The sequence below is a fragment of the Scatophagus argus genome, chromosome 22 (genome assembly GCF_020382885.2).
Source record: "Scatophagus argus isolate fScaArg1 chromosome 22, fScaArg1.pri, whole genome shotgun sequence".
NCBI classification, from domain to species: Eukaryota; Metazoa; Chordata; class Actinopteri; family Scatophagidae; genus Scatophagus; species Scatophagus argus.
The window spans coordinates 13,823,450-13,850,602 of NC_058514.1; the positions used below are offsets into that span (position 1 = coordinate 13,823,450).

Here is a 27,153-nt window from a genome sequence, read left to right on the forward strand (position 1 = left end):
GACATAAATAGCACAGAAGTGAAAACATATCACAATATATAAAAAGAATAAAATCAAATATAATCTAATAATGGTCTGTAATAATGCTATCTAATCATGTCTCACTTGACATGTCCACCACCCTTGATGCAGTTTCTTCCTGTGACAGCTGGAGGGCAGTGATCAATTACATCTCTATATGCAGTGTGTCAACTGTCTTCTTCAGCTGCCTACCAGCGTAAAGGCACACGAAAAGCAATCGGCAGACTTCAAAACTTAGATTTAATATCTAAACCTGCATTCATTCATTAATTTTTCAATGCAAGAGACTGTAAACACAACACTGACATATTAGAAAGTGAATGTGAATATCATTTATCAAATTTCCCTGAGGGATCAATAAAGTATTCTGATTTACTCATCGAGCAGACACAGGTTAACATTAGCATTCATTTGGCAATAGCATTCAGTTGTGTTTGTGTCAATCTGTTGTCCAACTTTCACTTCTTTTAGCTCTGTTTTGATTCCCAGCAATTGCTGAGGGATAGTGATTGTTTACCTTCTAATAGCTTTTCATTTTCCATGAACTACTTATTAGTTTTGTCTTTCGTTGTCCAGTTCAAGGCATATTATCCAGAATTGCCTAATAATCTTTGAATTGCTGCATGTAAGCACACCTTTGTAAACAAGAAAGATAGTTAATCAGTCTCATTCAAGTCTCATGCTTAAGTCTTTGCAATGGCAACTGGGTCTGTGTTTGACAACCTGGGAATGAGACTCAGCATTAAACTATCTTTCTCTAGTGCTGTTGACACACTCAACTGTCCCCAACACAGCAAAATAATAGGAAAATACAATCAGAGGACAGGAGCTCTACAGATGCAGACACCGCCTAGTGGATCACGAGTGATGGCTGAGAGGGATTATTTTTGTAACTATATGAACCATAGTTACATGGTTCATATATATTTGATTTGTTTCTTATATAAATCAGAAAATTTAAAATAAAACAGACAAATCACGTTAGTTATGTCTATATGACTTAAATGAAGCGGAAGTTGCATGCAGTTTCTGTCTACTCTACCTGTTGCTATTGCTTGTTTGTAAGGTAAATGCTACCACAGGGATAAATCCACTTTGCTCGGTAATGCTCGGCGGTTGCGGCAGGGGGCGCCAGTTGCACCAGCTTTCAGCCAGACTGCGAGACATGTGGCTGAGACTTTCTGAAAGCTACGCTCCGTTCTTAGCCAAAACCAACTCTCGGATATTGCGATTCGTTATTATTCCGTAGCAGAAGTTTGGACGCTCATCACAGTTGACTAGGTGCAAACCAACAGCTGCAGCACTTAACGGTGAGTAACAACGCTTGCCGCTGGCTAACTAGAGCTAACTGCAGACAAGCTAAAGCGACGTAAGCAGGTGTTGTTGTTCGAAGCAGCTATTTAGCTTTCAGCTAAATCCATTTACCGCTAGCTAGCTAGCTTATGACCTTCAGTGCAATCATTGTGGCTAATATTAGACACTATTTAGCCTTGTTTGCTGCTGTGCTAACAACATCCAGCTAGCTGTTAGGTAGCTGTGTTTTTAGCTAGCATTAGCTTCATGGCTAACCAACAACAACCATGTTGTTACCGTCGTGTTGGCACTGGTTGATCAACTTGGTGCTAATTTTGTATCTTTAGGAGCCAGGCCGTGCTGATTCAAAACAGCAGCGAGCTTTCACAAGTACTCCTGTCAACTGCTATTTAGTTAGCTACATCAATCACCCATTTAATGTAAGTTAACATAAGTATTTAATATGAGTTTAGGCTAACGTGTGGTTTACAGATTAAACGATGGTGTTAAACGTCTGAATTGAGATGACAATGTGTGCACGAGGCTATTGACTAATGAACTGTGTAGATTTGTTTACAAATCACTTCTAGCAATCACCGAGGCTGTGGTATGAGTCTGTTGAACAGCTTTCACTTTGAAAAATTTATACATCGTCATTATGAAAACGGTCAAAGCGAAGACTGTTTCTGGATCGGCTATCTGAGTCTCCGATACACTGCTGGCTTCCTGCTCACTTCCCACCAGCTAGAGAGGTCTTATGTTCTGTTTTAGTTAAGGTTTGTTCAACCAACATGACTAAAATCAAGCCTAAAAAGACACGAATGAAAATAGTATTTAGTTCACCCGATCACAAATCTTGTAGCTGTTTGTACGGGGTTGAGGTCACTTGCCTAATTAAGCGGCTCCATCAACCACTGACGAATACAGTAGATATTCAAATTGACTAGCCACTCAATAGTAAATAATTATTTAATGCCTGAATTTTTTGTGTACTGAGTTAATAGTTTAATTTTTTGAAGTTGTTGCGACGTGAAGACAATTCACGTCGCCACAACCCGCCTGACAAGTAGTGCAGAGTGCTGCACTGCAAAGCCTGTATCAGACATAACAATCTCAAAGCCCAATCAGATCAACATTTTAAGATGTTTTCAGAGGTGGGTGGTGGATCTTAATAATCAGATCAAAATCACCATACTAACTGTAATAGTTAAGTCTGCTTTCCAAGAAAAGGTGAGCAGACCTTTTTTAGCCAGACTGGATTTTAGGATTTGTAAGCCTTATATTTTCTGCCTGTCATGCATACATGTAACAATTGTTTTCATTCAATCGTACCAGTCAGAGACCGCCTTAAACTTCAAAACCAACATACTGTATGCCAAAGCAGCCAATACCTCAGACGTGTTGGTGAGGTGAGAATTGTTTTGACTGTTCAACTGCAGCTCTTACTCAGTTAGGCTGAGAGAACTTTTGTGGCCCACACACAACAACCTTGAGTGTGGTTCAGACTAAAACAAAAGTGTGGGTACACTATAATTACACTGTGAGAATTCAACCTGAACAGAATGATACTGATGTAACTCAACCAGCAGACCAGGACAGAAATGCATCTTTGAAAACAAGCACTTATTTCAGTGTACCTGATAGCATTATGCGGAGAGCAGCTGAGTCACTTCTGGCAGCTGATGTGATCATTTCAGTAAGAACAGACCAGAGGGGTGTACTGTCAAGTGAGTTTAATGTGTTAGTGAGATCTGTTGATCCTAAAGCTCAGAGGGTCAAATGGCCATTAACAGCGCTACCCTTTCACTGATTATTTTCCTGTCTGTTTTCTCTCTGAGTCACATGGATTCTTCTGAGGGTATACATTATGCAAACTTGCTGAGTTGTAGGCCTTCGTTGGTAAATGCCACCAAATGTAGATGTGTAATTGCAGCAGCACATACTCTATGCGTTACTTGTGTTTATTTTCTTTTGTTTGTTTGTTTTTTTTGCCACTGTAGCTTACATGCATTCAGTTGGTGATGCAGAAAATCATTTTCTGTAAATAGAAAATGTATTAATCTGTTTGTATAGTTCTCAGATAACATTCAATCAGTAAAAGTCACCATCGGTTAAATAGATGTGCCTTTACGTGTGACGTACAGCGGCTGCCCCAAATATTGTTTCAAGGGTTTCAGAGTTTCTGTGACAGTTACCTTCGCTCTTTGTCCCTCCACCCATCTCAAAGGTCACACACACACAGCTGTCCTCCTGTTAAAGCCTGAGCTTCATCAGAGCTGTCTAATAAAATGATTTATGAATCTAAAAGTTTAATTCTGTTTCCTCTGTCCTTATAAATAAAGGAATTCTGATTCTGATTATAGTTTTGTTGTTTAAATGTTATTTGTTATAGAGACATCACGGAAAGCTGGAAAAAAATCAAATTACTAAAGGCTCCCTTTCATCATTTAAGTAAATCATAAAAGAAAACATTCATACATCAGTACAACACACAGTAAACTTTTTACCTGGGCCCTATTTCAGAGGGAGGGTTTAGTGAAAGTGAAAAATCAGTTTATTAAATCTGAGAAAAACTGGGTAACTGGAAACTGGGTTTTCTGTTTCAGAAAGCGAGGGAATTTAAATTCTGAGTCAGTTGGCAGGTTCAGCAAACCTTTTCAACAAAGTTTCTCTCTGCCTCCTCCTCTCCTGCTGAATCTGAAGCAGCTCTCTGATGTTTTGTTTCCTCATTCATATAGTTGATTTCAAAGCATGTATCAAAACACATTAATTTGCAGAAGTTTACATGTTTAGAAACATCAAAATCCTGATTAGACTTTAGTTAATTACCCAAGAACTTTATTTACCTTTTTTATGCTCAATCTGTCAGTGATGTACGGACAGATATGGTGTATTTATGGATCAGAATAAGAACTATAAGCTATATTGTCATTCTACTAGTGCTACAGTGACTATCAGCTGTCATGTTGTCTCACATTACTGAAATAGCCGCTGTTTGAATAAAGCAAGTGTGTATGACGCTTTTGACACACAACACTCAGATCAATGAACGGTCATTTCTCCTGTTGTGACTAGTGGCACAGATGGAACATTCCCCTCACAGTTACCATATCATGTGGGAGATTATGTGAATATTTCTGAGTGTAGATGATTTGTGGTGCAGCTGAGACAATTGTGAGTTCGAAAACACTTTAACTAATTGGTCTTTTACAGCCTTTTCTTTCATGTTTTGGTAGTGAGAATGAGTTTAAGGTAATTTCCCTGTGAGCCAAACAAAGTACCAAACCTTTTTAGTTGTATTTCTCTCCTTTCCTTTATCTTAATTTTCTCTCCTCCTTTTCTTTGTGTTGTAGTGGTGATCAGGACTGCCTGGGGCGGACATGACTGGAGTTGGAAATGGTGAGACTTTACATCGCTTTAGGTTTCATGTCATCCAGGGAGGACTGGTTTCCCACACGTTCAGATTCATGTTGCATGAACTGTATTACCCATTGTTTGTAGTGTATCCAAGCATCCACACATTGAATAGTTTTGTCTTACCGGTGTTTATTTCTGTTTATAGAAACGTGTGTTTGTGTGTGTCTCCTGCCCTGTGTTTTCAGGTGGACATGGCCCGCCTGATGGGACGGAGGTGGAGAGGTGTCCTATCTGCCTGGGCGTCCTGGCTGGAGGCGAGCTCGCCATGCCCGACAGCTGCTGCCATGTCTTCTGTCTCCGGTGCCTCCTCACATGGGCAGAGGTGACTCTCAATGCATAATGAAATGTCATGTGAAATGTGTTATCAGCGGTAGTGAATTAATATTGGGCCAAGCTAGACTTGAGAGCATTATCTACATGGGTGTCAACTGATTATAAGAACATATATGATTGGCTTATAAATGTTGAAAAGCAGAATTTTCACACTGACACAAATTTATCAGATTTGAGTGTAACTAGTCCCAGAACCTGTAAAACATTTAGACTAGTAGTAACTGTTTTATTTGATTGTGTGCCTTTTATGTAAATGATGTTTTGTTTGTTGACTTTGAAGTTGCAGATGGCTCCTTCCTGCCCTGTGGACAGAAGACCTTTCACTAATGTTTACAGATGGGACGGGAATCTCACCTGTGTACAGGTCAGTGTGATCACCGATCGAATATCTTATCATCTACGGTTTTTATTAGTGGCATAATAAAATCACATATTGCTGTACTCAAAGAAGTGGGTTTTAATTGTTGTCTTTGTCAATCATTGTTGTTTTAAGGTTCCTGTGAGGAAGCGGGCGACTCAACCTGAAGCTGAGAGTTGCTGCTGTAGAAACCCTGAACAAAAAGTCTGTGCAAAGTGAGTGTGAACAACTTTAGCGCTTAAGCCCCTCTTAAAAGACTTTACGGAAATCAGAGACACATTTAATGTAATGTACCGAATCAAATGTCAGTCAGGGAAGTAATAGTGTTGAATCTTGGTTTGTTTGGGAACAGTTTTGTTGTTTTCTTTTCAGAGGTAAGCCCGTAAGAAGACCAAGACGACAAAAGGTGGAGCAGACAGCAATCACCAAAACTAAAGGACTTGTGAGGAAATGTATGTTAAACCCCCTCTTTCTCCAGGAGTATGTGTGAGCCAGTCACATTTTGTCAACAGGGTCTCATGGTCTGTAAATGTCTGTTCCAGGTAACGATGACGACCCCTCATCACTGAGCAGAAAAAAGGTATTTTACCCCCCCCCCCCCCAATTTGTTGTCCTGTGTTCGTGTTTCAGTGATTGTAGGAATGTTAATGTTATTTCGTTGGATGTTATTTTCACCAGGTGAGGGGAACAGAGTGCTCTACATGGTCACCTTCTCCTTGTGTCTCATTAATGACGACATTGACTCAGGACGTGTAAGTCAAGCTTCCCTTTAGGAAGAATTATCAGGCTACGGTGAATTACGATAAATACTGTAATGCACTAGTGTTTCCCTTCGTCAACACAGCCAAAGTATCTCAGATTAGATGCTTTGCTGTGGTGATTATCTGTCTTACTAGCTGCTAACCTTTTACCTTGTCAAAGAGAATTACAGTTGCACAGTTTACAGAGATAGCGGTTGGTCAGGAGGTGCAGTGCATTTAGGAAAACCCCCTGCTTCAGTTATTTGAAGTTTTTGAATTTTAACACATCGTCAAAGATTGATATTTCATTGAAGAAAATAAGCAAACTTGCAGGATCTTGTTGAAGAGAGATGTAAGATGTTAGGTATAATTTTACTGCTGAAGTGAAAGCGGTTCAGTACTTCATAAATAACTCTTATTGTCATTTTATCTGCCTGCAGTCCAGAGCCTGTTTGGGTGGCCGAGGACATACCACATGACACTGGGTTCAAACAGTGCAAACCACAGCTGCAGCATTGTCCGTGGCTTTCTCCTGCTGCCCCCATCCCTGCTGACGGCTCCTCAAGGTAATGAACTCCCAACTGGACACTATCATCACTTTGGTTGTTGTTGTTGATTTTGTGAATAACAACTCCACAAGTTGTTATTCACACCAAACACGTTGGAAGCAGTTTTTTTTGTCTAATCTAAGTGGAACCAAAAGAAAAGGACACAGAGATGCAATGTAAGATTATTTATTCTTCAATTTAGTGCAGCATGTGATTAATATGAATAATGTGTGTAAAGATGATTTGGATGAGGAGGTGTGGTTGTGGCATTTTTTACAGCTGAATGCTTCCATTCATGTTAGCATCACTTTAAGAGCGCTGGTATTGGTACGACCTTGGTTGGAAATTAGTGCCTGCCACATACACGCAGTCACAAAATGAAACTTTCCAGCAGTAAATTGAAAACCAGTCCAGAACATGTATGGATATGATGGCACTCTACACATCTACTTTTAGAAAATGGTTATACAGTATCTCAGTCGTGCTGTACTTGGAACTAATTCAGCCCTGGAGGATATGGCTGCCAGGCTTTAAAGGCTCTAGCCAGCCTTAAGATGAGTGTATTGTTTGGAAATGCCCTCGCAATTGTGTCATCAGTTTTGTGTCTTAGTGTGTATGATATGTGTGTTTGAGCGAAAATGTCAGTGTTTGCCATGAAAATAAATTAGCCTATTGCTTGAATATTTTAGATCTTGTTTTATTATTATTCTCATGCATAGTAATTTGAATGCTGACTGGTATTTGAGTTGCTGAGAGAAAATGAGAGATAATATAACAGAAATGTAATGAATTGATGTGGTATGTTAAACTTTTTTTATCTTTAAAGTTGTTGGTCTTTTATGTTATTGGTTTTACAGGCAGAATTTTCATCCCACTGCTTGGAACCACAACCCATTTCCATTTGGACTCTGCCCATCACCCTTCACCTCCAGTTCACTGTTGGGCCCCGGCCATTTTGGTGAGTCTTATCTGACTGTTTTTGGTGTGAATCTTTTTCTTGACACTGGCAGAATCTTGACCCAACCAGGCTACAGATGGCGCGTTTTGAATGAACAGATTATTGCTTAGCAAATGACAAACTGAACCAAACGCTGACCCTATTGGAGCACACATACTGTTACTATAGTAACACTGTCTGGTTAATTAGCTCAGGGCCTGCAGAAAATATCAAGATTCTGTTCTGTTCTTGCACTGGCTAAACCAAAATGGCACAACAGATCTTTATTGAAATCGGGAGGAAGAGATGCAATTAGCTGTTAGCATCCGGTGGGCAGCAGAAATGTGAAGACAGCAATGAAAATAATTTTTGTTGGGAGTGACGAGGATAGACAGGATTTAGAATTATTATTGGGGGAACAGCTCAGTTGAGATGGTTCGGAGATGAAGTGAGAGAGCTGAAACTGAGATGAATCGGACATGTATAGGAGAGATGATGGATATATTAAGAGAAGGATGCTGAAGATAGAGCTGCCAGGAAAGAAGAAAAGAGGAAAGCCAAAGAATGGGTTTATGGATGTGGGATGGCATGCAGGTGGTTGGTGTGAGAAGAGACAGGAAGAGATGGAAACAGGTGATCCAATGTCACAACCCGTAAAGGGAGCAGCCAACACAAGAAGGTGTAATAAATTTAGGTGCATGGTTATATTTATGGTACTTGGATTTTTGTTGCCACTGATATGTATTTATACGCATGTGAAGTGTAAATGGCAGTCGCAAACCTTTTCACACAGAAAATGAAGCAAATATATCAATAATTTGATATATTTCTAAATGAGGTTTAATTTTAGGCTTGGAAGCTGTTCTGTTAGATTCTAAAGAAATTTCTGTTTGTATGTGTAAGTGCAGTTGGGCCTTGCTCATATGATTTCTCTCTCACAGTATTTCAAGGTGTTGTCTGCGCTATCACATGTTCCAAAGGAGGGGAGAAGAGAGGCGGTCGAGCTTCAACCTCCAAAGCTGACACCAAAGAGGCCGAGTCTCTACCAGCCAGGAGATCTGGACGCCACAGTAAAACCCAGGAAGAGGCTCCCGCATCTGACATATCACCGCCACAATCCAGTTCGTCAGACTCTGAATCATCTGCTGGCCAGTCTGCCAAGTCAGGCAGAGCTTCTCATGCACCAGCCAAGAGGAAGGGAAAACAGGTAACAAACCGAAAGGCCAGTGGGAAAAGGAAAGCCGCGACAAGAAAAAAACGTTCTCCCGAATTTGTTAGTAGCCCGGCAGCAAGTGAAGAGGAGGAAGATGGTGATGGGGATGACAACAAGGAGGAGGAAGAAGACAAAACTGATCAGGAGCAGGATTTGAACAACTCAGAACAGCCACAGTCTGATGCTGAAGGGAGCCTCAAAGAAGACCATGGTGGTTTCAGCTCTGATGATGAGCAAGAAGGTGCTGAACCTTTGAGTAACGATGTGGGACGGGACACTGATGAGACTCAGGATGAATCTAATGAACATGAACAGAAACCAGATGAGGGGGACATGTTTTGTCCCTCAGAGCAAGAGTTAGGAGCGGAGTCTGAGGGTGACCAGAGGACGGAGGACGAAGAGACAGCAAGCCCTGTTCCCTCAGGACAGAGGGACTCTGATTCTCAGAGTGCCCTGCAGGAGAACCTGGCATCTCAACACTGTGATGAGCAGGATGATAACATGGAAATTTGTGCAGAGTCAGAAGAAATCAAGGATGAAGAGTCTTCAAAGGAAGTGAAGGCTGAATCATGTGATAATTCTCCACAACCAGCTTCCCCCTCTGCTGGAGAGTCAGAGGAAGATTTAGGTGTCCCAGAATCAAAAGCTTCTGGGGGCCCTGATACAGACAACGTTGGATCAGAAGAGCCTTCAGTAGTTGACAGCTCTGGGAAAGAAACCAAGGATGACAGTCCCGCCAAGGATGACAACGAAGTTGTTGCCATGGACTGCAGTTCACCTATCAGTGAGAATGGTAATGTTCCTGTTTTGGAAGAACCGAAGGAGAGTGCTCCCTCCCCTGCTGCAGAACCTCCTGTTTCTACATGCCAAGTCGCTAAAGACGAGGGCCGCAAGGACCAGCGGGACAGGGAAAGGAGCCAAGAGAGGAAGAACGGCAGGCAGCGGCGCTCTCGCTTCCACTCCCCAACCTCTACCTGGTCACCTAAGAGGGACTCCCGGCGTGAAGCATCCAGGCGCTCGCGGTCTAGAGAACGTGATGGCAGCCCACCCTCTAGCCGCTCATCTCGAGCTCGCAGCAGAGAAAGAGGCAAAGACCGGGACAGCGAGAGAGACTATTCTAGGAGGGAGCATAGCCGTGAAAGGAGGAGGCGCCGATCCAGGAGTCGCTCTAGGTCCAGGTCTAGGTCCCGGTCTCGGTCTAGATCACGTTCCAGAACAAGGTCCTACAGGCGAGGGCCCAGCCCCACACGGCCCTCCTCCAGGGAGCAGTCCCCACAGAGGAAGGACCGCCGGGGAGGCTGGCGGTCTGGGCAGGGCAGTGGGTCTGGTGGTGAAGGACGGAGGAATCACGGAGGCGCTGGGCGCTTTGAAAATGGAGTGCTTACAGAAAGTTCCCCAGATCGCCAGGGCTGGTCGGATAATCCTGACTGGGTTACAGAAAAGAATCGTGGTGAAGCTGACAGCAGGAACCGGGACTCTACTGGCGGCTCACGCTGGGAAGACCACCGCAACAGAGGAGAACCACGAGGCCGGGGGGGACATGGAGGGTTTGAACGCGGTCGGGGTGCAGGGCGGGGAGGCAACACTCGTAGCTTCTACAGTCAGCAGGAGGAAAGTGCAGACAACCGCTGGCAGCCCAGAAATAATTTCTCAGGTACAGGCAACAATTCAGGGAGTGACGCGTACAGCCGCTTCAATGAAAACCGGGGTGGTGGCCGTAGGAAAGAGTCTGAGACAGGAGACTCTATGCTTGACCGTTCAGGCTGGTCATCGGCATCCAGCTGGGCTGTTAGAAGGACGCTGCCCGCCGATGTTCAGGATTATTACTCCAAGAGGGAGAGAGGAGGACCTGGAGGCTGGAACCGACAAGAGGAGGAGCAGCAGCCGGCACCGGCAGCAGCAGGTCAAAACCCTCCTTTTGCTCCGCAGCAAACCAGGCTTATCTGTACAGTTACTGATCACCTTTTCAAAAACACTACTGTTACAGCTAAAAAGTTGAAATAAGCAAGTAATACATCAGCCTGTCTCTCAAAAATGTAAACCGTAGTCATGGTGTTTGGGATTAATATTCTTTTTGAAGCCAGAGAAACTCATTCCAGCACCTCAGCTGTTGACAGGCACAAAACACAAATTACCCAAAGGCCCATGTACTTTGTTACATTTTTGGGGATAGATTATAGATAATATAGATAATTTATTCCTTTTAAAGTCTCTTTTATTCACACTATCCTGTTCTACCATTTATTATGTAAGCCACAAACACAGTCAAATGTCTTGTACACATTTCATTGTTTATTCTTTATACATTTATTTGTTGATTCAATCGCTGTGCATAATAAATCAGTACTTTAACTCAGTTACAAAATTTGGTTGTTTAAGCTTTTACAAAAGATGACCAATTCTTCCTGGCAGGTGCTTGATTTTTTTTTTCTTGTTCTACAGATCCCCCTAAAAGCGAGCCTCCTCCTCAGGCAGTCCCGGGTAACGCTCCGGTGCCCGTGATGAACGTTATTCCTCCACAGCTGAATGTTCTTCACCATCACTACCCCATGCAGGGCCCGCGAGGAACCCTGCCGGTCAGCTTGCAGCCTGCAGCACCATACGCCATGCCTCCTCAGGTCCCTGTGCATCTTCACCCTGCTGTACCACTGCTTCAGGTCCCCGCTGTCGCTGCACAGGGCCTCCCACCGCCGCCGCCGCCGCCTCCACCCATGCAGCAAGGCAGCCAGACAGCAGCAGCTCAGCCTGATGGCTATACGACACAGGTATATGGTATATTATGAATTTACACAGGACTGGTGCAGAGGATGTGATAGGATTATGTTCCAGACTCTGTTTATCCATCAGCATTAAAATTACTTAAGTTAAAGAGTAAGAAATTTAAATAAATGCATGCTGTTCTTAAGCTGATTTTCTTCAGTGTTTATTCTCTTTCTCCTTTTTGCTTTAGATGTCTTCTACAATGGTAGGTTATGGGAAACCTGCCCTTCTTCCCACCCCAACCAAAGCTGGCGTTGCCGTGGCGACCCAGGGTCAGCTGGCATCGAGTCAGGTGCTGCCATCCTCTACAACTCAGCCGGGCCATCATAACAGGGCTCAAGCAGACAGCTCCAAAAAAGAAAAGGTAGCCTGCTGCCACCAGCCTACCTGTTGGGTGCCACAAATCATTTTTCAAGAAAGTGTTTGGTTTCTAAGTTTTGTTTTGTTTTGTTTTTTTCAAGCAATCCCATTTTGTCTTTGTGCTTTAGAAACAACAGATCCAAGAGAAAGCTATAAATGAAGTGAAGACAGCCATAAAACCCTTTTACCAAAGGAAGGAAATCACGAAGGAGGAGTACAAAGAGATTGTTCGCAAAGCGGTAGAGAAGGTAAACACTTTGATAGTTTCTGACACCAGTTGGGCTCCACCCCCCTTTGCTACTGTTGCTGTGTCTGTCGAGCTTTACATTCTCACCTACTGAATATGCAGTTTGCAGTGATGATGGTGACAGATATGCAATTAAAATTCTTAATAGTAAATTTTCATGGTACATAGAATTTGTAGTCAGTTTAAACTGTCACTCGTAGGTAAATGTATTTCCAGCTTTAGCTAGCTGGCTAATTAGGGAAAAATTAGCTCCGTGAGTGGGTTGAAACGTGGTCTCTGGCTGAGTTTTTAATTTTTGGTTTTAAAACAAGAAACCTTTTTTGCAAACGCTATGTTGGGTTATGAGTTTATTTCTGTTGTGTTAAATGTCCTCAAATCCAGTAAAGAGCAAGACAGAGCTACTAACATTAGCCTAAACTCTGAGGTCGAGGATCAGTGGATATACTACGCAATTTCAATTTCTGTGCAAGCTGTGATCAGTGCTTTTCTTTTTATGTAACCTGTAATCCCATGAAATAATGCAGTCGATGTATGTATTAAGTATTAAGCTAGTTAGCCGTGCACGCCAATAGCTGCAGCTAACATTAGAGCAGATATGCACTGTATTTCACATAGCAGAGCCCCATTCAACCTGCTTCAGAGTGTAGAATCCAAAGCTTGGCAGGTTGATGCTTCGCCTCGTTGCTACAGAGCTACAATTTGGATTCATTAAGTGGTCAGTTGGGGTAAAATTTGAGATTGAGAAATAACCCATTTTACTTTTGCAATTAACCTTTTCCCCTGTAAAAAAAAATAGACCATCGATATTTTTATTTATTTATTTTTTTCCCCCCACTCAGGTGTGTCACAGCAAGAGTGGTGAGGTGAACTCCAGTAAGGTGGCCAACCTGGTGAAGGCTTACGTGGATAAATACAAGCACGCCCGCAAGAAATGAAATCCCACCCTGCTGCTGGTGTGGCAATGCCCTCACAGACCAACTCAGCTGCTCAAGTGCAATTTCCTCTAGCTGGAATTCGGCCTCCAAACTGAAAGACAACGGAGAGCCAACATTTTCCTTTTTGATATCTCTACCTTTTATTGAATGATGAAGATTTTTTTCTATAGATTTTCATATTTTGTTAGAAAAAGAATTACCCAACCAGAAATTGTAATGCAAGAGCCCTTTATTTTGCATAGATCATGTGACTCGGGAACTACTGTAAGGAGGGTAGCGTGGGAGGGTGGGACGGGTGATGTTACAAATGCATCCCTCAGTGAATGGCAACAGCTCATGTAGTGGGCAGCCTCTCCCAGGGTGCCGGCTGGTACGACAGATTTCTCCTATATGGCATCCTGACCACATAGCTTATTAATGCATAATGTCAATGTCCTTTTTTAAAATATTATATAATATTTCAGATGAAAGCCTAGTTTAAAAAGTGCATTGCCTTTATTAATCTCTGTGGCCCGTTGATGGGCTGGAATCTGATGAGTGTGATTGTAATCAGGGCCCTGATTGGTTGAGGAGGCCGTAAAGTAAATGGAATGGCCAATCAGCAGTGAGTGTGTGATGTAAGGCACAGGTCCCATTGGGTCACATCAATCTAAACTAACCCAACCCTGTGCCTGAATGTGTAATAAATGTCAATGGGTGAACATGAACGTTGCAAAGTATCCAGAGTAGTGAAATAAATTAGCTGCTTCCTGATCTTGCTGTGCGTTTTTGTGAGAGGCTTCATGACAAGTAAGGAGACTCAGTTTCATATTTACCTCAATCTTTGCTGCTGGAGTGTTTCTGCTCTACACTTCCCGACGGTCATCTTTAAGACCGTATTAGGTTGTTTTTAAAAACAATACCTCTCATCTACTTTTTTTTTTTAAGGAAAGAACAGTCAGACTTTAAGTGGAAAGTTTCCATTAAATTACTAATTCTGACGTACAGGAAAGTGGTGCACTGTTACATAATATTGCTAACCTGCTGCAACTTATTTCTTTGACCAGTTGGGGGCAGCATTTCCCATTTATAAATCCATTTCCAGTCGAGTTTCTGGTAAGTCCAATGTTCACTGTCTTTTATCACTCCTGAGGGAAACATCGGGCTCTTTAGCTCTTAATTTTGTTGAAAATAGCTGCCGTTGTGCATCCAAAACGACAGTATGAGAGTGGAGCACAACGGTAAGTTTATGTGCCGGACATAAAAACAATGAGCTGAAACTGTTGTAAAGCGAGAATCGTCAGCGACGTAAACATGTTAATAAGAGGCGTTCATACGTGTGAATCACACACAGGTGTTGCCCATCTGGCTGATTGGGCCTCAGGCGGGTGATCACACTGTATTAATAAGAACATATCTTTCTCACTGAAGGCATTCGGACATGTCGCGTATAATAACACGATTAAGTCCAGTGAGCTCCTTCAGGGATGTTGACTCGCTGCCACGCCACCCCGCCTAACCGAACACTTGACAGCAGAACCGTCGTTACCGTTATTAGCCACACCTGTGAGTCTCCTCCTACGACAAGTCCGAATGTGAAAGAGGCTCGCGACAAACGTGTAATTTGTCCTGAGCAGATGAATATAACACGAGTGTGCGTGGGATATTATTCAACCATTATTTGCACTTTCTCGCGCAGTCCCCGGAAGGAGATCTAATAGGACAAAAACAAACACCTGATGGCCAGAACCCAAGGTTTCCCCGTAGAACATTGTACCGTAAATAGATGATTAACGTTCTTCACTTCCCCTGTCAGTGGTGTTAATATTGTGGCTGATCCATGTCATCAAGAAATTCTGAGCTGTCCACATAATCGACCTTTTTTTTTTTTTTTTTAAAAAAAAAAATGCCTTTCATATCTTCACATATTGAAGGGTATTTATTGAAATCAGTCTTTTATCGGATTGACAACCCTAGCGATGAACATTATTATAAATATTTGGTCTGTGGTAGATTATAAAGGTGTGGACTGGCCTCTGTTGACCACTAGGGGGCAGCGTTGTCAACAAAAACAGTGATACAGTGATATCAGTCCCAGAAGAAATTTCTTATCTTCTGTTCAGCACTGCAGTCATGCTGATGGAATTCCGTGTCGTGATGTCTTTGGACAATAATTATAGCCCTAGGCACAAATTAGGTGCATACATATTTGTTTCATGCACTCTTTAGAGCATATTTGTTAATATTCTTTGAAAAAGGAAAAGCGAAGAGGGAAATTACAGATTACAGGTGTTCTGAAGCATTTAGCTCTATGCAGTGTGAATTTGCCTTTGTATCTTTAAGTAATAGAATACAACATGAATGTAAAAGTTAAATACAGCATTCACAAATTCCTTTTAAAGGTTTAAAATTGTGTGTTTTAAGGCTGATACTGTAAACTAGATCAATGCAGAATGTGAAGAAAAAGAACAAATTTGTCACTTTTTCTAAGAAGTAACTGAAATTTTTTTCCTTTTATAAACAATATTTCTCACACTTATTGCAATATTTTTAAGTCCCCCTGGTGGCCATGTTGAGGTGGACTACACTGTAACTGTAAAAACCATCTGATCAGACATTTCAAAGTTACTGCACAATAACTGATCCGGTAAAAACCCACTGAGACATCCAGATCATTTTTAACACTTTGTTCTCATAAACAACATTCACACAATCAGACAGGACACAAAAACCACCAACAGTCCATGTTATTAGATTATCTTTGATTTTAATAGCACATCATTTACAAGATATACATAGTGTTTCATTGAAACAAGAGTGTAACACTGGCGAGCAAAGCCCTCTTTGCTCCTGAGGTCGAGAAACTGACGTAAGCTGAGGCTGACGTACTCTCCAACCAAGATGTGCGTAAGGAACATTTTGCTGATCCAGGTTCGGGTTCAGGGGCGGAAAAAAAAAAAAAAAAGACTGCTGCTGTATCAGTGGGTTCCACATATAACAGTTTTCACAAAATCAACACAGTAGGATAATTCAGTCTTAACAGAGATGAACAGCTCAAGCTCCAGTGTATTGGAACCTGCTCAATGTCACAAATTCACCAGCTTGGATGTTTTTTTGTTTTACAACTCTAATGCGTTATTGTAATAATAAAAAAAAAAAAGTCAAACAAAACAAGGTGTATATACAGTGAACTCAATAGATATATACATATATATACATACAATATTATATAAATATAGTAAAATAGTTTAAATTACATTGATTTCATGGTCTTCCATAAATAGATGTTGGACAATAACAGTATGGTGATGTTTTAAGTTAGTGTTGGAAGCACAGTACACTGTCAGGCGACAGGTTCACGACTCGATGGGATGCAAGTCCCCATGTCAAGCTATCAAGTTCTCCATTGTGAAACATACTGAAAACAAAAAACTGTGCAACCGTACATAAAAACTCAAAATACTCAAAATACCATGACAGATGTTCTCCCTAGCTTTTTTGTTGTTGTTTGGTTGTATGTGTAGGAGCACACCTGACTTCTGACTTTGTTTTTGTTTTTGCAAGTTTAACAGGTATATTACAACCACTGCATGTGGTCAAATTCAAGGTATTCTCCCATAAAGAAAAAGATTTCCCCCTTTCTGCTGCATGGGGAAGTGGAACTGGAGGCTCGGAGGCCTCCAGGTCTAATAGCAGTAGTGACGTCGCTGCACGCGCTAACACGCTCAAGATCTTCAGCAGGTTATAAAGACTAAATACAGTTGTGAACGAGTCCTCTTCGGAGATACTGAGCAGCTCCCAGTGTTGGGTTTGAAAAAGGCAGGTTCTGTTGACTCATACTGTGTTTTACATGGAAAGCTGACACTGTGAGCAAGGTCGCAAACCTTTGCACGAATACTAAATAGGCGGTGTAGTAGGACTCGCCTGCGAAAATTGACGTTTGGTTTTTTTTTCTCCATAAGTGTGCTGAACAGTTAAGTGCTTTTCAATATACAAAGATGCTTTACAAATACATTTTTGGCAAAGTAAAAAAGGGAAAGAAAAAAATAACAGTAGGAAGGAACTTAAGCGCGTCCTCGAGGAGGATAAACTTTGAAGTGTGTTGCCTCTTGTCAGCCTTCGGGAGATTCACGTCCTTTGCTCAGCAGGGTGTGTTGTTGCTGAGCTCTGAGGCTGCAGCTGCACTCGCTCATACCTAACGCCGTACCTGAGTGTAAGCTGCATTTTGAATTCTAAGACTATGTCATCTCTTATTTGAGGCACCTTTAAATATTTGTTTCCAGCTGTACCATAACTACAAAAAACATTAAAAAGGAAAACAAGCAAAAGCAACAATGAAAAAAAAAGTTACGGTAAGAAGAGAAAACGCAAGTAAAATACCATCTTTGTGGCCTATAACAGCATACTGTACAAAGTTCCGATACATTCTCTTGGAATGGCATGGTTTGTCGCTCAGAAAGTCAAAGCCGAGCATCAAGTGAGTTGTTGTGTGTTTCTTCTTTTACATTAGGTTTTGATCTTCGTTGGTTGCGCGGTCATAGCGCTCCAATGCTGATAGCCTCCTCTCTCCATGGCTGGCCGCACCACGAGTGGCGCACCTTTAGTGTCCGTCGCCGTGTGCGTCCGGGCTGGTTGAGGCGTTGCGGACCCAGTCCAGGATGATGAGACTCATGCTGCCAATCATGACTATGAAGCCACACAGCAGGAAGGCGGTGGCCTGGAGAGGAGGATGATTTCACATTTAGCTGACATGCTCACAGTAAGATGAGAAAATGAATATCATTCTCTTGTCTCTTTAAAAGACAAATATTGCATTACTCTAATTCTGAGCAAGAAAGGAAATGTTCAAGTATTGCTTCACTTTGACATGAAATTGAAATTATTTCAATTTGTATGTTTCTTTAACTTATGTCTGTAGTTGAAAGGACCAACTCCTTACCCCGATCTTTTGCACAGACTTCATGGACTCCTTCTTGACCAGTTTGATGTAGAAAGCTGAGGGCAGGATGAAGATAAGCATGGCAGCAGCAGAAGCACCTATGTGAGTGAAGAAATTTGACATGAGTCACATTTTGTATTTAATGCTTTTTACGTCATTGTCATGCCTGTTGACACACAGACACTTACCGATGAAGCCAAAAATGTCTCTGATGGTGGGGACAAAGATGACCAGAGCGTTGGTGCCAGCCAGCAGGGCCACAGTGATAACAGTGTGGCGGAACCAGCTGAAGTCCTTCGAAGCGCACAGGAGGTGGTTGACAGAGGTACGAATCTACACAAAGACAGAAACAAAGAGAGGTTATTCTACATGAAACAACTGAATTGTTGGGATGTTAAAAGGATAAGGTTAGCCCTCTCTCTATCGCTCTGACACTTACGGGGAAAAGCACCACAGGGACGGTGAGGGTGACGGCGGTCAGCACAGCCAGACGGACGATCAGCAGGACCACATCTGCTTTGTGGGTCTTGGAGTAGGTGTGCAGCAGCTCGGGCTCCACTCGCACTGTATAAAAAAACAGCAGAGACCCTTTAGACCTGAAGCACATTCAGCTAACAGACGCAACATGAAACTTATTTAACATGGAAAATATGAAATTCTTACTCGGGGCAAAGAAGCACATAAGGCACAATAGGTACATTTTTACCTTTTCTTTTGCCTTAGTTGTACATTTTTGTTTTGTTCCAATTAGCAAACGTTAGCATGCTAACAAGCCTAATTAAGATGTTAACCATGGTAAACATATCTGCTAAACTGGTAGCATTGTATCATGTGCATGTTAACTCAATGAAATGCTGAAAAAGCATCTAGCACACTTTCAATAACATGCTAGCACAGCTGTAGGCTTAGGTCTTGTCATATTTAGGAGAACACCTGAAACAGTAAAATACTGTTCTTGAAAAGAAAGGTTTTGCTAAAGTGTAAAATTTAATATTTTTGGGTGTTTACTCCAGTAAATGTTTGATAACAGCAAACCAAACTTTTTGCTCTGTAGTACACCTATGATTTCTGCGAATGCCACATCATCTGAAGTCCTTGTATTACTTTTGTTCCCACCATTTTAATATCTCTGTTCCAATATATTTCACCGAGAGCACAGACTGTACTGTGTGTAGCAACAACAGCAAACCAAGCAGGCTAGAACAGATGTCACTGAGATTTCACAATATCCTCTCGCCCTGTTTCAAACTACGCACCACCTCAAACCCGGTTTTGCCCTTTCATGGCAGTTCAGGAAGTATTTGCTCTTGTATAATTAGTTTGATGTTCTGGGAACATTTATACGTGTTAACTAATATGTTCCTTCTTTGACAAACAGGAACACAAACGTGGTAGTACACTGGCCAGCTGCATCAGGTGTGTTCTTTCACAGTCTTGCATAATAGGCCCTGGAACAGGCCTGTTTGGTTCCTGGAAGGTTACAAGTTATTTATTTTGGACTCTGACTCTTCTTTCCATAGCTTTGGATGATTGAACTGCTCTGACATTTAGCAGTTAGGGACAGTGACTGCTGGTAAACCCACACCACTGCGAGTCTTGCTGATTTTTCATTCCTAAGGAATTTTAATACATTTTTGAACTGAATTCATGGTTTCCTTCAAAATTAAAGAATAAGTATGAAACTAGGTTAAAATGAGGGAATAAAACGAATTATCTAATTTACTTATTTTTTGTTAAATTTCAGTTACATTACAGGATCATGCCAGAACTTTTCACCTTCATAACACATTCATGCCCCATACATTCAGGTTATTTTATTTATATCTGGATGTTACATGCAATTGGTTTTTCCCCAACAAAGATACTCACCGTTGAAGGTCAGATAGCCGAAGAGGGCGGCCAGCAGGTACATGAGGAACATGGCCAGGAAGGATACATTAGCAACGCCCTGCATCCTTTTGCGGGAACGGCTGTTTGGGTGAGAAAAAAGGGCACGGTTTATTTAGACATCAGAACACAGTGACGTGAACTTTAAAGCTGTAGTTTGAAGTTTGGTTTAACACAATGAAATGAAAACACGAACAACACTCACTCTTTGAGCTCCTCATACATGGGCAGGATGGCAGGGTGGCACACGAAGGCGAAAGTCAGGATGGGAACGGCATAGACTGTCTTGAAAACGAAACAACAAATTTAAAATTACATCCCGAATATTCCAAACGATTTTTGTTTCAGTTCGATTTTAAATTCACCAGGTGTTTTGCATCTCAAAGAGCTTTACCTGGGAGTTGAAGACAAAGTATTTCGGCGTACAAGCGTCCTCGCTGTAGTCCACGGCGTTAGTATGGGGTGGGGGCAAGGTGGTGTTCAGCAACTTGGTAACAGTTTCGTTCAAAGCGTTGATGTCCTCAGTCAGGGGGCAGGGGATCTGGAACTTCTTGATGATCACCTAGAGAGCAACAGATTTCAGGCTGCATTAGCAAACACACTGTTTAGCCATTCATGAGAAGATTTTATTATCTTCCAGTGTTTTATGACTCTAGCTTATTGTATTTCCCAATAAATAAATCTCAGTCTTCTACTTTGTGGGAAGGAGGGAGGCCACAGATTCCATGGAAAAACTGAAATTTGTTCTGACTCAGACCTCTCTGGCACAGCAGGCAGGCTCATGTGCCAAAGAGGGTGTGTAGGAAATACTAGTGTGTTTGTCTGTGAAGAATGTGGAAATGGGTGGGTTTTACTCACCACAATCAGAAAGAACACCATGCAGAGTAGGGACAGACCACTTGTGTAACCAAGGTAACCTGAGGTGGGGGGGGTAGCAAAACACAAACATGAGCCACTGTTTCTTGTTTGTTTGGTTTTTTAAAAGAGAGCTTCTTTTATGACTGCACTCTGAACACTTTTCTGAAGAATTTATTAGGTGTTGCACATGTGCAAATGCATCACTGACCCTGAACCATCCCCATATAGAAATGCATCTGATTGTACAACACACACACACACACACACATCGCTTACCCAAGTTCTTGAGCAGCGACAGGGGCAGGATAATGACAACTGTCACCAGCAGCACCAGGTAGTCCCCATTAGTGTACCATTCTCTGAAACACAGCAGGGCAGAACACCATGTTAGTGATACCACTTGAATCATTAATTAATTAAACAGCAAACCTCAACATCATGTGACAGAGGATTTGTGTCTCTGTGTAACATGAATCTCATATCTTTTACAATTTCGGTTTATTTGTCGATAAAAGTACAGCTCACTCTGTGAAAACAGCTGTGTATTGTAGTCTGTGGCTCTGGAGGGGCTCTCTAATATCTGAAAAAATAACCCTGATGATGTCATCATTGATAGGAAATGTGGGATTCAGTGATTTGTGACTGAAAGTCAGGGTACATCAGAGCGTTTAGATTTGATGTTACTATAAAGTTCAGAACAGCTATGCCAGTTTGCAGCGTATGCAAGCAGTGCCATGTAATGGATATGATTCATAAATATATTAATAACTATTTTCCCATGTTTGCCCGTCCAGTTTTAATGTCGGAACAACTTCATAGCTTTTAAGTATTTTTATCCTGCATAGTAACAATAATATAACGATAGTATGAATTGTTTTAGATGTGCATTTTGTCTTTGTTCCAGGCTTAGTTCTGCTTACATACTGTATGTATATACGGTGAACACACACAGTCATCTTCTATCAGGTTGAAGGATTAACAGGCATGAAAACTGACTACTTTGCCCTGAAAACATCACATCCACTTTTGTCCCCGTGCCAGCATTCTCTTCTCACATCTTCAAGTTATCTGCAGCTTCAGATCTGATCAAGCTGCTGCTCTGACACGTCTTGTGAAGTCGGAAGCTTTGCCGACATCTGCATGTCAGCTGACACACACACGCTGGCCTGCTCGGGATGACTGCATCGCTCAGGCAAATAGATTCAACAAAGCCGCACTGAGGAGTGAAATCACATCAATTTTTTAAACTCGAAGCGAGGTCGCAGTGAGCTCATCCCGAGCTCTTGTCTCGATGCGGCACTGGCTGCGTCTTCTAAAAGGGCTCTTTGAGGGGCCGCTCAGAGACACTGAGCACTGCCCGTCCCTTTAAAACACCCCCACTCCATCATCAGAAGGACAAAGACACGACTTTTCCTTCTCTGACACTCCGTACTTGAAAAACAACTGGCGGCCATTTTGCTTGATGTGCCACTTCAGGTTGAGTGCCTCGCTGTCTTTTACACCTCATTCACAATATCTTGTTGTGACGCAGCTTCGTCAATGTGTAAACAAATCTCCATTGATATTTGGTTAATAGTTATGGCTCCAAATAGTCTGATGGTCAGATCTGAATAAGCTAATAAAATATTTGGTCACTCACCCATTGCTGTTTCCCACAAAGGCTTGGATGACAATGGGCAGCTCGTATTTGACGATGTAGAGGTAGCTTGACATGGCTTTAAAGATAAAAAAACTGCAGTTAGTATATTTTCCTGTAAAATAATATCCATAATCCTTTATGGATGAGTAATATTTGGTGAGGGGCTGATGGAGGAGGGAGTTTAAAACATGTTTGTAGAATGACTCATGTTTTCACTGGAAGCTACTCTACATTCCATGAACACACACTGATTCCCATCAGCCAAGTTTTCTGTTTTCCTTTCTTTCCTTTTTTTCTCTACCATTCAGTTGAAACAGTGGAACATTGTTTTAGCTTGTGGAATAAGCACATGGTGGTAGTAGTTCAATTATAGTTACATAAAATTTATATAAAAAAAGTTTTCTCTACTATTAAAATGCCAGCTTCTCACCTCCAATGTTCTGCATGGTGATGGAGCAGGAAGCAGCGAGTTTCCCTGGCATCCCGAAAGCTTTGTAACCCAGCTGCTCGTATACCAGTGCACCTTAGAAGAGGAAATACAAGAGAAAAAGAAGATTTAGGATTCAAAAAAGTTCAACTTCAAGAAGCAACTGAGGAGTGTGGATGTGTGACTATCTGAAAGACTTACCTCCTTCATTGGCCGTCTTCAGCAGCAAGTGGACAGAATACAAGGAGAAGATGGCGACGGCCGCGAGGAGAATCCTGTAAACAGACAAGATGGATCTTTAGCTGAACGTTCACACACAACCAAAATGTAAATTACAGTGAAGAACAGCAGAACTGATGACAAACTTGTCCTGATCAGTGCTGAAGTGCTGCACTGTAATCACGTGTGTTATAATCTCTAGACTGAACACTTCTATTGAACATGGGACTGTAAAGAGCAGTTCAATGATAAATGTATTTTCCTGACTGTGGTAAACAAACGTATTGACATTTAGCAAGGTCAGTAAGATGTCTTCCACTAATTCACCTTTGTAATGGCTGCAGCCTTTTGGAAGATTCTCAAAAAGGTTTGTGTGTTATATGCGAAATCCTGCATTTTCTCACATTTTGTTGTCCTGCTCAGGAAAAACCTTGAAGGCAGCACAGTCTGCAGGTTGTTTGAGTCACGAGTGGGTTGCAAAGGACAAGAGGTATCCCTGTACAGGATCATCTTGGCACCCTCAGGATGCTGTAGAGCTCAGTGTGCACTGTGTGCCTGGTTATTAATAGTCCAGGTGAAAATTAATCTCCAGGACATTTGAGACCTATGCTATAAAGACCTGGCACGTGGCCCTCAAGCTCTAGACCATATATATATATACAGATATATAATTCATGGTTTTGTTGACCTTTTATGGGCAGTCAGTTTGTACTGCAAGAGGTTAGCTAGCTTTTTCTAGCTGTAATTGCTTACGAGAAGAGCATCAGACAGTGTTTCAAAATACAGACAGACAAGCTATGCAGCTCTTAGGCCTTTGTAATCTCTAGCGTCCTGCAAGGCTGTGATTGGCCAGCTGTTGGCTGACAGTAACCACGCTGTGCTCCATTCATGATCCCCCGCGAGCCTACGTTAGCTCTCCGTTTACGTAACTCTGGCCCAATTGAGTGGGATTAGTTCAGCTAAGCTGCTTCTCCTGCCACTCCCTGCAATTGTAAACTGAAGCGACTGCCATTTGGTGACACCCAAAGTCTTGTAGCCTACTACGGGCATAGATATTCATATTCTGATACTGTTACCAAAAAAATGCAAAAATAACGCAAAAAATGCAAAGAAAATACACTTTACTGGTCTTTCATCAGCTGGTTTCTTTTTCCTGAGTGCTTCAGCATGTGTCTCAGAGACAGAAAACTGACTGGGGGTCAGTGCTGAGAGGTAATGCCTTTGCGGTAGTAAAAGTTTGGCCTCTTTACACAATACTTCTATATGTGTGACTTAAAGAATTTTTTTTTTTTTTTTTTACACAGGAAATTGGACAATGGTGTAAAAACAGATTACATAAGCTGCACTGTATAACCCATAGGAAGAACTAAAAAAATCATGATTTGCCCTGAAGAGGACTTTTCTTTTTCTCCCACTGCAAATGAACACAGTATCTACAGCAAACATGATAGCGAGTGCTTCAGCGTTAGCGATGAGGTTTCGTAAACTTTGAAATCAGCAATCCTGACACAAGAGAGAAACCCGCCCCTGCCTCTGTTTACCTCAGGTGGTTTTGTAGGAGTACCTGCTGAAATGTGGTGATTGTCTTTTTCTTAGATCCTCACCATCCCATATTCTTATATGACTTTAGTGTTACTTGAAGATCTTCTATTTTTAGATACCTCACAGTGATTTGCAGTTCTTTTTGCCTTAATAATAGTACAGTATGATAGCTTTTTGTTTTTGTATCTCTACAGGCCTGCACTTAAAATGCCAAGAGAAGAAAAACTTACACAAATAGGGCGATGCCAGTGTTGGCCATAGCGTAGGACAGACCCAGGATTCCACTGCCCATGATGGCGTTGCCCAGGTTGAAAACAGACATGCCAAAGGAAGCATTGCCTTGGTGCTGTGGAAAAATGAAAGGTTAGGAAGTTAGGAAAAAATGGAGTTTTGGAGTTATCAGTGAAGGTAAAAGTGTCAAAGAAGGAGAAACTCACATATTCAGTCTCATACTTCTTCTTGCCAATGTTGTTTTCAGGGAGGAAGTTTTGACTCTCTGCATCGTTGTCAGTGTATTGACTTTTAAAGAAAATAAAACAAGAAATCAGATGAAAGTGTAAGTGTGTAGGATGCACAGATGCTATTTCCTGTAAAGTTTCTTTTTTTTCCGACTGTTTTGCTTGATCAGACATCAGCCAGCCTCACCTGCCCAGTGGGAGCTTCTTTGGGCAGTCCGGGTAAGGGTACTCATTGCTGTTGGAGCTGCAGCTGTCTTCCTCAGGAGAGATGTTGAAACGGCTCATCTCAGTTTTGGCAGCGTGCTGTTTCATACTGAGCAGGAAAAATGGACATTTATTTTCTATTGTTCGCTTTTACGCATTCCTGCTACCTGCGTCACGGTTTTTTTTTTTTACTTCTAGCTGTGCGCGTTCATGCGCCCGTTAGAATAATCAATATTATAGTGGGTATGCGCGAGCCGCAGATCTCCCCCTCTCAGATCATGTGACTTCTGTGAGTGTGTGAGTGAGGAAGAGGAAGAGGGGAGGGGGGAGAGGGTGACGCACCGGCAGTGGAAAAATACCAGACCGACATCAGCCGTCAAGCCGACTTCCCCACATCTATGAATGGCAAAAAAAGCCGCAGTACGCGCCACTGACTTTGCGAACATTTCCCTCCTAAATCATTTGATAGGTGTAATGAAAGCAGGGTATGTCATCATCTTTTCCCTCACACCGAACGGATTTGTAAAGCACAGCGAGGTAACATCATGTCCACCTCATGTGGACATTATAACGTTCTAATATCGTGCCATATTGGTTTCTTGTCTGAGTTGTGCGCACATGTAGATCCACTCTGTGCCGAAAAGGCGCAGTTAATGACATTATCCCCGTTCCCGGCTTCAGTGGAAACAATGGCACGTGTTGACTCTTTATGGGCATGGCTCCCTATTTGGCGCAGGGCTTTGCGCTCTGAGTCACAACCGGTTTATGATTAGGGCCTTTTCAAATTACACAGAGTGGTAGGTTTACATTTCTCCCCTTTCACTCGGCTTCTTTTTAATTATATGTATGGCAGTGTTAACCCTGTGCCGTCCAGCCACGAACCCAGCACTGCAGCATCACGCTGCTTCTGCATTATTTATTTATTTATAAGGACCAGAGCTGACCTGGTAAGAAATTTCGCATCCGGCCTTTCAGAAACGAAACATTTTTGGCTCTTGTGGAAAAGAACCACACATCGAATATGGCAGGAAATATTCAGTAAAAGTGGGTGTTTAGCTTAAACAGCTGGTAACGCATCTGCTTTCAATTACATGAGATTCAAAATACAAACCACAGAATGATAATGTGATAATTCTATACAAACAAAAAATCAGATCAAATGCAATATTTTGTCACCTCTAAGCTTAGATTTCTGTCACTGACTGCCGCCCACATCCGCCAGTTTTCTAAGAGACAGTCGTTGTGTATAGATGCCGGCTTCCTTACCTTGTGAAGATGTGACAGGGTGTCTGTAAAATCCTCTCAGTGAAAAGACGAAAGATGTCCGGACGTTTTCTTGACAAAAAAAACGAGTGACTCCTTGAGTGTATTTAGGCTGAATATGAACAAATGTAATTGTTTTTAAAAAAATGAATGAATAGGCCTGTATTTACGGGGCAGGATCCGTTTTAAAACACTAGCTCAGTTCACAGTTCAAGTAACAGGAGAAAGAGACCTAAAAATAAACCGACCGACGCGTAAAAATGAAAAGATTTACTTCTAATTATACCAAATTCCCAGAGATGATGCGCTGAGCTCGGACAGAAAACCCTGTTCTGCTGGAGGAGGGGCGAGGACTCACCCTTTTATAAAGATGACATTGCATCAGCTAAGCGCCACAGAGACAAGGAGGAGTGAGGGAAAGAGAGGGGGCAGGATGAGGAGTGGCTCTCTTGGACAAAGGAGGTGGAGACTTTTTACGCACAGCAGTGATGTAGGCTTTTGTATACAAACAGAGCAATGACCTAGAGAGTGTCCCCTGGAAAACCACAGGAATCCTCCAGTATACTTTTACTATCA

At 42.0% G+C, this 27,153-nt stretch overlaps 2 protein-coding genes across 4 annotated transcripts; one reads left to right on the forward strand and one right to left on the reverse strand.

Moving 5' to 3' along the window:
* Positions 1-1,125: 1,125 nt before the first annotated feature.
* On the forward strand, positions 1,126-13,915 carry scaf11 (SR-related CTD-associated factor 11). 3 transcript variants are annotated; one of them, XM_046379127.1, is made up of 15 exons: positions 1,126-1,331; positions 4,668-4,713; positions 4,917-5,053; positions 5,345-5,428; positions 5,558-5,637; positions 5,795-5,874; positions 5,965-6,002; positions 6,101-6,174; positions 6,603-6,728; positions 7,568-7,668; positions 8,589-10,763; positions 11,303-11,625; positions 11,811-11,984; positions 12,109-12,228; positions 13,067-13,915. In XM_046379127.1, the coding sequence occupies exons 2-15, from the start codon at positions 4,695-4,697 to the stop codon at positions 13,160-13,162; spliced, it is 3,627 nt and encodes a 1,208-aa protein (XP_046235083.1). In that variant the 5' UTR covers positions 1,126-1,331; positions 4,668-4,694; the 3' UTR covers positions 13,163-13,915. The 3 variants fall into 3 exon arrangements, with proteins under 3 accessions (XP_046235083.1, XP_046235084.1, XP_046235085.1); XM_046379128.1 differs by having other exon boundaries at positions 5,798-5,874; XM_046379129.1 differs by having other exon boundaries at positions 5,351-5,428.
* Positions 13,916-15,891: 1,976 nt separating this feature from the next.
* slc38a2 (solute carrier family 38 member 2) lies at positions 15,892-26,926 on the reverse strand. Its single transcript, XM_046379083.1, has 16 exons — positions 26,581-26,926; positions 25,298-25,423; positions 25,090-25,171; positions 24,883-24,998; positions 23,093-23,166; positions 22,895-22,987; positions 22,465-22,540; positions 21,102-21,184; positions 20,826-20,884; positions 20,362-20,529; positions 20,173-20,252; positions 19,950-20,050; positions 18,520-18,644; positions 18,269-18,413; positions 18,081-18,178; positions 15,892-17,858 (listed from the first exon to the last, which is right to left on the reverse strand). The coding sequence occupies exons 2-16, from the start codon at positions 25,420-25,422 to the stop codon at positions 17,742-17,744; spliced, it is 1,542 nt and encodes a 513-aa protein (XP_046235039.1). The 5' UTR covers position 25,423; positions 26,581-26,926; the 3' UTR covers positions 15,892-17,741.
* Between the last annotated feature and the right edge of the window lie 227 nt (positions 26,927-27,153).